The sequence below is a fragment of the Scyliorhinus torazame genome, chromosome 5, assembly GCF_047496885.1.
Source record: "Scyliorhinus torazame isolate Kashiwa2021f chromosome 5, sScyTor2.1, whole genome shotgun sequence".
Lineage (NCBI taxonomy): Eukaryota > Metazoa > Chordata > Chondrichthyes > Carcharhiniformes > Scyliorhinidae > Scyliorhinus > Scyliorhinus torazame.
Window position 1 is genome coordinate 275,678,608 of NC_092711.1, and position 14,709 is coordinate 275,693,316.

The following is a 14,709-nucleotide window of genomic DNA, read 5'->3' on the forward strand; positions in this document are numbered from 1 at the left end:
ACCGCGGGTCAAAAAGCTGGAAGTCAAGGATTTTAATTATTTAAATATGCTAACCTGGGTCACACCCAATGAGGGATGAACCAGATTATGACTGCGGGATGGAACTATCGCGCACTGTTGGGCGCCTGCCGCAAATCCCATTTAGGGGCTTATCCGCTATTCGCCAACACAGTCGGAGAATTTCCCCCAATATAAAGTAAGGGGTACAATTCTTATAGGGTATAGGAGCAGAGGGTCCTAGGTGTATATGTACATGAGCTTTATCAATTAGGGAATCTATGGTCCTCCATTTCCTTTCTTGGCCTTTTCCAGTTTATTATGGGCTATCTTGTCCTATGAGGACAAAGAGAGGGCATTGTGAGCCGCACATGTGATGGATCAGGGGTGTCCAAAGCAGGTGGCATGTGTGGGCACCTGGACATGAGGTGGTTAAGAAAAAAAAAGTGGGTACAACAAATTTAATTGCTATCGACTGCATTTGGAACCAGTGCAGGCGGATCCCGAATCATGACCGCCATGAACAATGAGCAGAACACATTGATTTCTAACATCTGCTTTCATCTAAAATTCAGTGGAATTACTAGAGGCCAGGCTTTATCTTTTTATTGTACCGCTTCGTGAGAATAGTTTATCAGTCATTTCATCTTTTGCAAAACGAAGTTGTATTGTGCACCTATACCATTAACTTCAGAATGCAAGCGTTTTTTAAAACCTAGTGTGGAGATATTTAGCACAGCACACAAACAGTTTATTTTAACAAATATTTTACAGATCCTTATGTACAAACATTTACAATTGACGAACAGACAAGGGGAAGATTCTGAACTAAGTCAGCCCCAATCCAATTCACTTCCTGATCGGTGATTCCAGTCAAATCCCTTTATTCTGAAAACTGATCGTTTTTGGAGATCTCATAATCAGTTTTTTTTTGGCTTAAGTAACCTCTTACAAGTTGTATAATATTTTTGACCCGGGAAATTGGAACACAACAAGATAGGTGCTCCCTCTCCGCCCACACACCACATCCCCCCCACCCAAGCAAACCTTCCTTTTCTGAACACAATAAAAGGCTCCAAAACTATGTACCTTGGTACTATGTCCAAGGTACTATGGCTTTGTTGCACAATTGTATTAAAAATGAGAAGCTCTGTGTAGTCCATTAATGTGAAACATCAGTAGCATTACATCCCAAATTGTACAGAAAAGCTCAATTCAGAGCTATATTCCAAGGGGAGGTGGGGATATGAGTTCAATGTGCAACATTTTCGACTGGTGCCATACTTCCTTCACATAATTTGGGATCAACACCTGGAATGGAGTAGGTTTATGGAGACAGACACCTCCAATCATTCAAGAAACAATTGAATGCTCTGATGAGAAACTAGCATTTTTGAGATGGGTGAATAGGGCTGAATTGAATGCTCTTCCTTAGCTGCATCTATTTTCTGAGTTGTTTCCAAGGTACATGGTTCAGTTACATATTTCATACAAAAAAAACCCTTCCGTTGGCATTTTATTAACGATATGGGCTGTAATTCTCTGCCGTTGGGATTCTCTGGTTCCGCCTGCAGCGCATCCCCGTGGGTTTCCCGGCGGCGCTGTGTGGCTTCAGTGGGGCCGGAATCCGTCGGCCATTCACCGGCGGTGGGATTTTCTGGTCTGGCTGCACGGGGTGGCTTCAATAGGAATTCCCATTGACAGAAGTGGGGACAGAGAATCCCGCTACCAGCGAACGTTGCACCGCCTCCCGCCGCCGGGAAACACGCAGTTGGGAGGCCGGAGAATCCCATTCGGGAAAGTCCCATTGACAGCTGCGGGGACAGAGAATCCCCCTGCCAGCAAACAGCACGCCACCTCCTGCCATCAGAAAACACGCATCTGGGAAACCAGAGGACGCCGCCCATGACGTTCTGTTTAAACAATATGACAAGAATAAATTGAATTTCATCAATTTATTCTTGCGACAGCTCAGTAGTTTCTTTTTAAAAAGCAGATTAGCAAATGAGACAGAGAGCCCTAGATTTTCGAATAGTTTGTAATGTATCTTTTTGAACATTGTGACCTTATGACCTTTTCTTCCGCAGAACTCAGTTCAACTTCACATTGACTTTATTTTCAGGGCAGCTGTTACTGACAGCATTTGATATCTGTGGGTTAACTCCTCCACAACCCTGAGCACCTCTTATTGTCATTTACTCTCTAATCCCTGTTCACATGAAGATGCCATTAGGCAGCTGTACTTATGCAATCTGGCAGTCACTTGCTGCTCCACTCTCCAACACTTATAATCCTTGGCAGGCAAACTCCTGATATCTATGAGACACCATTTATAGCCTGTCTGACTGGGAGCTCAACCGAGTTGGGATTCAATGTTACCCGTCTCCTATTCTTGGTCCCCGGACAAGGGAATGTGATTAGAAATAAAAATATAAGCAAGGGAAATAGAAAACGGGTCCACTAGCCACGATAAAGAGAAAATACAGGTTCTGATGTTTTAGATTTGCATCCTTCATTAGAAATGACCGTGGCAATTTTAACTCAATATGTTGTAAAATTGACACGATTAGTCACCCATTTTGTACCCCGCCTGATTTTATTTTCCATTAAATTCACTTGGTGCTGAGACTGTGCAAGTTTCTCAAGGAAGGCTCCTGTAGCCAATATACAACCGGCACACCATCAAATGGACTTAGTTTGAACCCAGGTCCATTGTTGAATTCAACCCTTGCAATTTCTATTCATATGGACAAATTATCCCGTTGGTTTTAGCTTTAATTAATCCGTTGATCATCCAGCTGATATTAATACAGTTTGCTGGCAGTCATCCTGTCTGTTTCTTGCTACACCAGTTAGATTAAAATTAGAATCTTAGTTACAGGACAAGGCCATTCAGCCCCTTGAACCTGCTCTGCCTTTCAATTAGGCCATGCCTGATCTGTAACCCAATCCCACCTACCTTACTCTCTCCATGCCTCTTAATAAGCTTTGCCCGAAGGGCATGAAGATGGAAATACATTTTTGTAACATCAAAGAAATTCTAATAGATAGAAAGAAATGTTGACAAGGCTGCACACCCTCAGTGTCATTTCTCTTACGGAGGCTGAACAACCCACTGTGCATTTCTAGAAACAGTTCCAGGTTTCCTCAATTTGCAGTTTTTCATTTTTTAATGCTATTAGATGGTAGGGATGTTCTATCTCACATTGGAACAATTAAACAGAATGATTGAGGATAATTTTTTTTTTTGGTTTCTGTGCAGAGAATTTTTGCCCCGTTCACTCTCTTTGGGTAAAGTGAGCTCAATATGGTAAATTCCTAGTGCAGACCTGCATCCCAAGGGTTAATGCATTCCTGGCAATGGCCCTCAATTAAAACCTGTAATCAAATGTTCGTGAAATTAATGCCATATAGCGTCATTCTTTTTAATTCCATGGAGTGACTGTAGGTGATCTGAATCATGATGTGGTAGAATTGGAGAATGTACTCGATCAATAGCATATGAAGGTCACCCTCCAAGATGGCGCCGGAGCGAGGTGACTTCTTGCAAGCTGTGTACAGCATTCCCTCTAATTCTATCTTTTACTCTCGTTCTCTGCTTCTAAAACCTCATTCTAACTGTTTTAAAATCTCTGACAATGTTCTTATTTAATTACTTACAGATTTAGCGCCTTACTGCCATCAGACATTTGAATGGACCTACCTCGTATTAAGTTGATCTTTTCTCTACACCATGCTATAACTGTAACATTATATTCTGCTGTCTCGCCTTCCTCCCCTATGTATGGTATGCATTGTTTGTACAGCATGCAAGAAACTATACCTTTTACTGTATACTAATACTTGTGACAATAATAAATCAAATCAAAAATGAAGCAACTGCTTGTCGCTTATTTGCCCTCCTCACTAGAACAAGGTTAAGAGAGAGATGCCATAAGACAAAAGGAGGTGAAAAGCTTACAGAATGCTTAGAAGTAAGATTACAGCTGAATGTTCCTTGTGTGAGTTAATTCGACCCAGAGAGATGAATGGGCAGGGGATCAGCATCACTTATCATGAAAAATCATACATCTTTGGCTTTTCTGCTTTTTTTTTTTTATTCGCAACCAAGACCAAAAAGGGAAGCAGGAATATTTTTGCTCTGATTTCAGTTACTGTAGATAGGACCCTATCTGCAAGAGATTGAAATTGCACTGTGCAATAATAAACATGGATTAAAATATCAGAGGAATTTAACCTGAACGTGTAAATACATAATGCACAGTGCAATTTCAACACCTCGGAGAGCATTAGTTAGGGTAATGTTTCGAATCCAAGTTCTTTGAATGCAACAAATGGCTTTACTCTGGTTATGATTGTTAATAGTGCTTTTATTGCTGCTGTTTGTGACAGTGAATGGCGGCTTTATCTTTGGCAGCAGAAGAAACATTGGAAAAGGAATTTGTTTTTGACTTCTTTTTGGTTCACAGTTCAGGACGTTTTTGCCAAAAACTTGAACTCCTTCATTTTAAAATGCAATATTTATCCTTCAGTTTTTGTTCTCTTTCTTAGCTGGCAGGAAGGAAATTTAAAACAAAGAGTTGACCCTGAACTTGTGATATGAATAGTTTCAGGTTAACATGCAGCATATTAAAACTGCCCAGGATCTTTGACTACTCGCCCTCCTCAATGGCCGAATGCATTAAAAACATTCTTCAACGTGACGCCAAACCTTCAAGACTAATATATCTCATGTTCTATTCCTATTCAGTGTTGAGCTAGTATGGGATGTTCCAATTAGTCCCTGTTCCCCTAGCATTGGAGATGGATAAAATCTATGTTGGTCTTTGGGATTTGATCACTCCCCAGTGGAAATAGTGTACATGCATGAACCGCAAGTGAGAATATAATAGGTCTCAAAAATGATGGTGACCCCCACCACCACTAGCTTGAATAGTCTATTATCACTCATGGTCCAGCACATGAAAATTAATAAATTAGCTGAGGTCTTAGAATCTGTACCTCACTGAGAATCAGTGTCATCAACGGGAAGAAAAAAACTGACAATCTTTCTCACCTTTACTATGTGGGGGAAAAACATTCAGAGCTCAACAGGGTAGCAGCCATGTTAGGGAGAAGGTCGCAAAACAATGTCATCTCACAAATCAATTTGGAGATCCCACTGAATAATGGACAAGACCATTTTCAAACTTTTCAAGGGCTGCACCAACCACAAATTATACCAAGTCCTGACCACATTTTCTTTTGAATTGAAAAATAAATTTGAACAGAATAATTTTCAGGTTGCTATTTAGTCAGAGTCGGGGATGTGACTGCAATTGTGTAGAAGCCAGTTTAGGCTGCATTAAGGTGAGGTTGAAGAGCTACTTCTCTTCCACTGTTCTCTCAGAAATGTGCTGTAATATTGCAATCGACTGCTGATGCTTCTAGAAATGCAATAAAATGGTAAGAGAATGAGTTTCAGTGAGGTAACAACTCATCCAATATTGGAAATACACATTGTGTCTGTCAGCATCTGTAAGAGACTAATATTTTGGTTGTAGGCCCTTTAATTGTTCTTACAAAGGATCTCTATCCAAGACACAAATCTGTCTTTTCTCTTTTCTGATGATTTTGGACCTGGCATACACTTGAGCATTATCTGGTGTTTTTCATTTCATGTTTCGAACATTTGCTTTATCACCACTGATATTTCTATTCCTGAGTTAAATTATATACCTGTTTTTTTTTCTCCTTGTTGTCCCAGAATAAGCATTTCTGCGCAATTTGGAAAACAACAGTTACCTGATAAACCAGTGCAATAAATGTAATAATAATTCCAACAAAAAGAGGAACCTTAATATGAGTTAGAAATTTCTATTTGATTAGAAACTTAAGATTAATTGGGCATAACATCATTAGGACTTGTGGAACTGTCCGGCAGTTCGACCACAACTTTTCAAAAACTTTTACAATTCAATTTATTTGGGATTTGTCTTTGCTACTCTTAGGGTGCAAGGTAAATTCAAAAATTGTAAAAAAAATATATAAATCTTAAGCCTATAAACGATTACTGTCCCACCAAAGGACAAAATTGGCATATCTGTCAATGTCTTTGGCGAAAACCACCTCTTCAAAATACCAATATCAGTGCCTACACCCTGTATACTTACTCAAGGCTGAGAACTTTTCCTCTTTGTTTAAAACTTCAATACTGCTTTACTGCTTACGGCCAAGCTCTTTTAACAGCTCACCTGCACTTCTGGATTCAGGAAAAGTTGATGCCTGCCTCTGTAAGACTTTGCCTTTAAAATGTCTCTCACTCCCCCTGCAGTCAACTCCATCATGGACATGCTCCTCTCACCTTCCCTGTCTGGTTCCTCTCTCAGCTCCAGAAACATCGACCTGCACAGTTTCCGGCTTCCCTACATTTAAATCCGGAATTCCTTAGACACTCCTGCTACTTCAAAATTACAAAACTTCTTAACCCTTTAATTTGTCCTATAATCGACAGGCTTTCAAAATTCAAGCTGGGTGTCACATAATTACTTTCCTTGGTTTTACTACGTTTTTCTCCTTTACTCTTTTTTTAACCTCAGGTCCTGCATTTTGGCCTTTGGGTCTTCACAATAGATTTGCATTAAAAAAAAAAGGGTTGCTTCAAAAGCGAATAAAATAGCTTGGCATTTCTCTTGATTGTTTTTGACACAGTGCTTGATCGAAAGAATTGCTGCCAATGTATAAAGCAAAAGTTGCTCAAAAGAAACCAAAGTGGTTTATAACATATGTTTTGTGTCTCTGGCAGGGTCTGCAATTTTCAAGCTGCCTATTTTCATTGTCCGTTCTCTTCTTAAATAAAAAAAAAATCAACCCAGTCTTTCAATCGGTTATTCCTAGAACCCATATCGGGGTCCAGTTTGCATCTTACTCCTTCCTCGCTGGTAAAGTTTTGGTGTAATAAAAATCTGTCACTTTAACGTTTTTGACAGGTTACAAGATTGCCGCACATCAGTCCACTCCTGTTTAGTGTTCTGCAAAGCCTGGGTCTTCTGTTCATCTACCTGGACATAGTCCACCCGCTCTTCCAGCATGGATGAAAGGAATGGCTTCTGTGTATAAGACCAAATGAAACTATAGATTAAATGCAGAGACATATCTACTCTTTAATTCAAACCATTTCTCACTCTTACTCCCTCTCAAACTCTTTCTTTTACTTTATTTCACTCTTTTTTGTCATCATACATGTTCTCTCATATTCTCTCACTCTTTGCTTTCTCTCTCACAATTTCTCTTGCACTCCTATTTTCGCACACACGCTGCCTCTTAATCTTTCTCTATCATTCCTTTCTTATGTTTACTCTTACTGTGACTATGAGCATTTTACATTCAGAGATATAGCATAGATTTTCGTATTATTATTTGCGAGAACAAGTCCAGATTTGCACTTTCACTTAGTTATGATTGCTACATATATTTCAAGTGGTAAACTGCATTAATGTAATCTAATCAAGCAAAATCAGGAGAAAATACCTTCTGAACGGGGGAGGGCGATGTTGCATTGAAGTCTAAGGCTAGGTAGTCCAGGTTTAACGTTCGGGGCCACTGGCTGCTGCCATTATATATGGAGCTAGAGCGTTCCTGGGGATAAAGATATCATAGATTATCATAGAATTTACAGTGCAGAATATCAATCAATCAAATTGAGGGATTAATGTATTTCATGTCAATTCATTCAAAAGCAAAATACTGCAGATGCTGGAAATATGAAATGAAATAGTTGGAAATATTCAGTAGATAAAACAGCACATGCATGTGGTGAGTGTAACAGCTATGTTTCAGATCAGCAACCTTTTGTTAGAGCTGGAAAAAATAAATTTAATACTTTTTGAAAACAAATTTTATTTGATAACATTCCTATGACATGCCTTAGGACGTTTTACTACCTCAAGGTATAAGGATCCTCCTCTTAACCCCGATTTGTCTCTTGTTTTTTCTATTCTGGACAATTCTTGTGTCTATGCCTTTAAGATGAATTTCTCCTTTAATTAAAGTGGCTGATAAACTGAGGATTGACTTATGACCTCAAGCAAGGCAGGTTGCAAAGTGCTGTTTATATTTCAGATCAGTAGATTCAAGGCAGATCAGTGATGACACATTGTGATGGACTTGGCTGTCGGCAAATGGACTGCTTTGATTGGCCGGGCCTTATCAAAAGCTCCTGTCAATTGGTCGAGGTTTTCCTTGGAATGTTCCTTCCTCTGTGGACTGCGTTTGCTTTTACTTTCATTTTGGTCAGAAGCTGGAGGGTCACAGCCCTGATCTCTCTCTCTCATCTAATGGATTATTTCTGAATATCCAAAGTAAAGACCTTTCTCCACAACTAGACTGAACTGCAGAGAAATTCAGGCCAGCCACTAGCTGCAGACAGGGTCTATTGTTTAAAACCCCTTTTTTTAAAGCTTGTATCAGGAACTCTGTTCTTACCTCAGTAAGGCTATTAGTCATTCTGATGGAGTTGAAAACAAGTAAGGATTAAACAGGCCTGAAATGGATCCTTTAAGTGAAGACCCAGGTTAATTAAAGTTAAAGTGACTCCCCAGATGGAATCCTACAGCTTGGGAATTCTGACTGCATGTTTCTGCCAGAAGAACCCCATTAGTAATCTAGCCGATGGCTTTGATCCCTAACCATCCTGGGATGACAGCCTGCTGCAACGACCTTGGAGTCAGAAGAAAGGGCACTCAACTTTCATTTCATTTTTAATTCCTACTATTTTAACCCCCCTCCACCCCCGCTGTGTGTGTTTGGTTAGGGGGTGGGTTCGGAAAAGGGGTAAGTTGTAGATTAGCTGGACATTATTCTATTGTTGTTATTGCATATTTCAACTCTGTTCCTGTTATAAATAAACAGTTATTGTGTTCAACTTAAAAACCTGGTGGCTATAACTTATTGAGCAGTCAAGGGGCCAAAGATTCTGCAAACTTTATACAAATTATTGGTTAATTCACTTCTATTGGGACTCCGGGGTCTGTGGGGCTCGAATCACCCACGTACTAGCCCAGTGTTATATCGAAAGATGCTATTAAAATGCGAGATCTTGCTTGTTTTTCAACAAGTACAGATGCAAAATTAAGGTGGGAGGAGAGCAAAGAACAAAAGAGAAGGTCTGTAATGTGGTGGGAGGCAAGAGAGATGCAATGATAAAAGGGATGAAGCTGAAAGGCAAAATGAGATGGTAGTGCAACAAGGAAAGACACAAAAAGTGGGCATACAGGAGGTGTAAATAGCAACAGCAGAATCATTTCCAGTACCTGTAGTTCAAAAGAAATGGGAGCAGTAGATATCATCAGAAATTGTTGAATTCAAATACTGGGCAGGATTCTCCGCCCTCCCAGCCTCATGTTTCCTGACAGCGGGAGGCAGTGCTCCATTCGCTGGCAGTGGGATTCTCTGTTCCCACCACTGTCAATGGGATCTCCCATTAAACCACACTGGGAAACCGGCAGGCGGGGGTGCACTGTCTGTGGGACCAGATAATCCTGCCACCAGCGAATGTCTGGAAAATTCCAGCCATCGGGTCAGGAAGGTTGTAAAGTGCCCAACTAGAAGGGGAGGTGCTGTTCCTCGTGCTTCCACTGAATTTTGCTGAAATAGTGCAGGAGGTCGAGGACAGAGAGATCAGAGTGGGATTGGGATGGAAAATTAAAATGTCAAGTGACTGGAAGGACAGGATCTTGCTTGGAGACTGAAAGGAGGTGTTCAGCAAAGTGATCGTACAACCTGCATTTGTTTTCCCCATTCGCGAGAAGAACAGCAAATAAAGTGTGGTGAATTGTACAAGTAAATTAGTCTATCACTTGGAAGGAGTGGTTGGGGTCTTGTTTGATGGGACGTAAGGAGGTGAAAGGGCAGGTATTTCATCTCCTGTGCTTACATGGGAAGGTGCTGAGGGAGGAGAGCAGGTGTTGAGGAAGTGAGACATGGTTGAGGGCCTTGTCAAATAGAGAGAAAAGGAAGACATATTGAAAGCACAGATGTAGAAGGAGATATTATCACAGCAGATACAGCAAAGGTGGGGAAAGTGGAAGAATGGTGTAGAGTCCTTATAAGAAGCAGAGTATAATCAAAGTGAGAGAGAGGTGGGTTGATTGTAGATATTGGTTGGAAGCCTACCCGAAAGACAGAGATAGAGAAGTTGAAGAAGGAAGTGAAAGAGGTGACTTTAGATGATATGAAGGTGACGGAGAGGGTAATCAGATGCAAAGTTAATTAATGTTTCCAGCTTGGAATAAGAGCAGGAAGCAGCAACAATACAAACATCACTGTACTAGAAAAAGAGTTGAAGAGAAGGCCTATGTAGGAATGATGATATTCCCATGAAAAGACAGGCTGAGGTAGGACACATGTAGGTTTCCATAGTAACACCCATTATTTGGCAGAAATGAGTGTAGTCCGAGGAGAAATAGTTCAATGTAAGAATAAGTTCAGCTGGGTGGATGAGGGTGGCGGTGTTTGGGGGCCGATTAGGCCTCCAAGGAAAAATCTGAATCCCCCAAGCCACCCTCATGGGTTTTAGAGGTGCAGAGAGACTGGACATCCTAGATGAAAAGGAGTAGGTTAGGGAAAATGTCAGAAGATGTTAGAAGAGTCACAGATGTAGGTCAGAAGAGACTGGGAGAGTTGAGATAGTACAAAATCAGATCCGTGGGTCAAAACGGGCTGAAATGATGGATCTATCAAGGCAGTCCGGTTTGTAGATCTGGCGCAGGGCATAGTAGCAGGTTGGATGAGAACTTTTCAAAAACATTTCAATTTCAAAAACTGCTTCTGACAGTAAACAGTATGAAGGATTTCACACCTCTTTTTTAAAAAAAGCAATCTGAAATACAAATTTCTTTTTAATCTGTTTGGGGAGACTATTACCAGGATTTGATCACAAAATCCCAAGAACATTTTGCATTTAAGGAATGAAAGAAAAGTCCATTAGAGTAAACAAGCCCCTCAGTTTAAAAATCAACCTTCCATTCTCACCATAAATCAAAATCACTTCCCTATTCAGAAGCAGATCAAATGTCTTTTGAATTAATTTATCCTTCAGTGGCCTTCCGTGGTGATTTGTTCCATGGCTGAAATGGGGGGGGGGGGGGGGGGGGGTGCACGGCACGGTGGCATAGTGGTTAGCGCTGCTGTCTCACAGCACCAGGGACCCGGGTTCGAATCCGACCTCGGGTGACTGTGTTGAGTTTGCACATTCTCCCCATGACTGCGTGGGTTTCTTCCGGGTGCTCGGGTTTCTTCCCAAAGTCTAAAGATGTGCAGGCTAGATGGATTGGCCCTGCTAAATTGTCTCTTAGAGTGGGGTTTCAGGAATTGGGTGGGGAATCGTGCCTACGTAGTGTGATCTTTCGAAGGGTCGGTACAGATTCAATGGGTCGAAGGGCCGCCTTCGCACTGTCGGGATTCTAATATTCTACTCTTGTTTCCTAGACTTTAGCTTTGTTGCATGTAAACTCACACATTGTGAATGGTTTTGCTAATTGATTGTTGATTTCTGCTCTTGTACCTGGAAATTGCCAATTGGATTCTGCATCATTACCATAAGACCATAAGACATAGGAGCGGAAGTAAGGCCATTCGGCCCATCGAGTCCACTCCACCATTCAATCATGGCTGATTTCAACTCCATTTACCCGCTCTCTCTCCATTGCTCTTAATTCCTCGAGAAATCAAGAATTTATCAACTTCTGTCTTAAAGACACTCAACGTCCCGGCCTCCACCGCCCTCTGTGGCAATGAATTCCACAGACCCACCACTCACTGGCCGAAGAAATTTCTCCTCATCTCTGTTCTAAAGTGACTCCCTTTTATTCTAAGACTGTGCCCCCGGGTCCTAGTCTCCCCTGCTAATGGAAACAACTTCCCTACGTCCACCCTATCTAAGCCATTCATTATCTTGTAAGTTTCTATTAGATCTCCCCATAACCTCCTAAACTCCAATGAATATAATCCAAGGATCCTCAGACGTTCATCGTATGTTAGGCCTACCATTCCTGGGAACATCCGTGTGAATCTCCGCTGGACCCGTTCCAGTGCCAGTATGTCCTTCCTGAGGTGTGGGGCCCAAAATTGCTCACCGTATTCTAAATGGGGCCTAACTAATGCTTTATAAAGCTTCAGAAGTACATCCCTGCTTTTATATTCCAAGCCTCTTGAGATAAGAGACAACATTGCATTTGCTTTCTTAATTACGGACTCAACCTGCAAGTTTACCTTTAGAGAATCCTGGACGAGGACTCCCAAGTCCCTTTGCACTTCAGCATTATGAATTTTGTCACCGTTTAGAAAATAGTCCATGCCTCTATTCTTTTTTCCAAAGTGCAATGGACTTGCCCACGTTGAATTTCATCAGCCATTTCTTGGACCACTCTCCTAAACTGTCTAAATCTTTCTGCGGCCTCCCCACCTCCTCCATACTACCTGCCCCTCCACCTATCTTTGTATCATCTGCAAACCTCGCCAGAATGCCCCCAGTCCCATCATCTAGATCGTTAATATATAAAGAGAACAGCTGTGACCCCAACACTGAACCCTGCGGGACACCACTCACACCGGTTGCCATTCTGAAAAAGAACCTTTTATCCCAACTCTCTGCCTTCTGCCTGACAGCCAATCGTCAATCCATGTTAGTACCTTGCCTCGAATACCATGGGCCCTTATTTTACTCAGCAGTCTCCTGTGAGGCACCTTATCAAAGGCCTTTTGGAAGTCAAGATAGATAACATCCATTGGCTCGCCTTGGTCTAACCTATTTGTTATCTCTTCAAAGAACTCTAACAGGTTTGTCAGGCACAACCTCCCCTTACTAAATCCATGCTGACTTGTCCTAATCCGACCCTGCACTTCCAAGAATTTAGAAATCTCATCCTTAACAATGGATTCTAGAATCTTGCCAACAACATGTTACATTTAATTCCCTTTGCTATATTTTTATTACCTCAACTTGATACGAAGCCGATGATTAGCAAGGAGGTTTTCAGGCATAATAAGGGTAATAAGATCAATTCTGGAGCAATATATTCCATGCTGCAGGGAAGAATGAAAAACTCCTGAATCACAATTTGGTTTTGTCAATTTCCAGCCATCCGAGATGGGCGGGATTCTCTGGCCTCCCAACTGCGAATATTTCAGCGGCGGGAGGGGGTGCACTGTTTGCTGGTGGTGGGATTCTCTGTTCCCGCCTTCAATGGGAATTCTCATTGAAGCAATCCCACGCTGCCGGGAAACTCATGGGAATGTGTGCACTGCCGGCGGGACCAGAAAATCTTGCCGTCAGTGAATGGCCCATGTCTAAAACAGGCGTTAGGCCTCTTGTATATGCTATGGGGCTTATTGCCTGGTTCAGAACCCTTTCCAGAATTCTACCTGCCCTGAGACCAGCAATGTTGTCTTTTAAATGTATTTTATTACAAACATGTATCAAAGCAGGTTACAGCAAATAAACACCCCTGAAAACATACTTCCCACCAATCAACTATACAGTCTGTACAGATCCCCCCCCCCCCCCCCCCCACCCCCCGCGACGAACAACTCCTCAAACACAGTCACAAACACCCCCCCCACCCTTTATCAAACACCACTGCTGAGCCCCGTAACCCATACTTTATCTTCTCCAACTGCAGGAAGTCATACAGGTCACCCAACCATGCCCCAACCCCCGGTGGCGATGCCGACCGCTACTCCAGCAAAATTCACCGCCGTGCAATCAGAGAGGCGAAGGCCAAGACATCGGCCTTCCTCCTCTCCATGAGCTCCGGCTTCTGTGAAAACCTAAATATCGCCACCAAAGGGTCCGGATCCACCTCCTCCTCCACTATCCTGGCTAAGACTGCGAACACTCCTGCCCAGAATCTTCCCAATTTTTTGCAACTCCAAAACATGTGCGTGTGATTCGCCTACACCTCTCACACTCATCTGCTACCTCCTGAAAGAACCCACTCATTCTCGCCCGAGTCATGTGCACCACCTTAAACTGTATCAGGCTCATCCTTGCACGGAGGTCCCGATTACCTTTCACAGTGCCTCACTCCATACTCCCCAATTGTTCTCCCCTCCCAATTCCGCTTCCCATTTCTCCTTGATCTTCACCATCCGCTCACCTCCCTGCTCCCCCAGCCACTTGGGACCAGCAATGCTACTCTGTGAATTACCAAAGGTAATCTTCCCCATGACATTCCACTATTCTACAAGTTCTGAACTATGTAATGTTTTACCATTGCTGTGTAATTTTCGTCATTCTCCCCATTGAGAGTGCTGTAAAAACTTCGAGCAGAATTGCATTGACTCTCTGGTGTGATGCAGTTGGCTGTACTCCACCTGCTTTAAAAAAGAAAAGGAAATGTATGGCTAAAGGATCTCAGCACAACATACAAAATTGAAGAGTTTTCAACAAATTTTCAACAACCCCCCTCCCCCCAGCAAAAAGAAAGCAACAAGAACACAAGTAGAAATTATACATTGGATTTCCCCATGTACAGTAACCCCCCTTATAACAGTAAACAGCACAAATAGGGGAAAAAAACCACCTTGACCCAAACACCCCCCCAAGAGAACCCCTCCCCCCCTACCCCCCTGTCCCTGAGCTGCTGCTGCTGACCTCCTCCTAACGCTCCGCAAGATAGTCTAGGAACGGTTGCCACCGCTTGAGGAACCCCTGCACAGACCCTCGCAAGGCAA

The 14,709-nt window shown here is 42.2% G+C and overlaps 1 protein-coding gene across 3 annotated transcripts in view; it reads right to left on the reverse strand.

Moving 5' to 3' along the window:
- Window positions 1-588: 588 nt before the first annotated feature.
- Window positions 589-14,709, reverse strand: part of gab3 (GRB2 associated binding protein 3) — a 174,422-nt gene continuing 160,301 nt past the window's right edge. For all 3 annotated transcript variants that reach the window (XM_072505607.1, XM_072505606.1, XM_072505609.1), the window contains 3 exons: window positions 14,247-14,352; window positions 7,507-7,614; window positions 589-7,085 (listed from right to left, as the gene is read on the reverse strand). In XM_072505607.1, coding sequence (XP_072361708.1) covers window positions 6,945-7,085; window positions 7,507-7,614; window positions 14,247-14,352 — 355 coding nt within the window. In that variant the 3' untranslated portion in view covers window positions 589-6,944. The remainder of the gene's footprint in view (window positions 7,086-7,506; window positions 7,615-14,246; window positions 14,353-14,709) is intronic.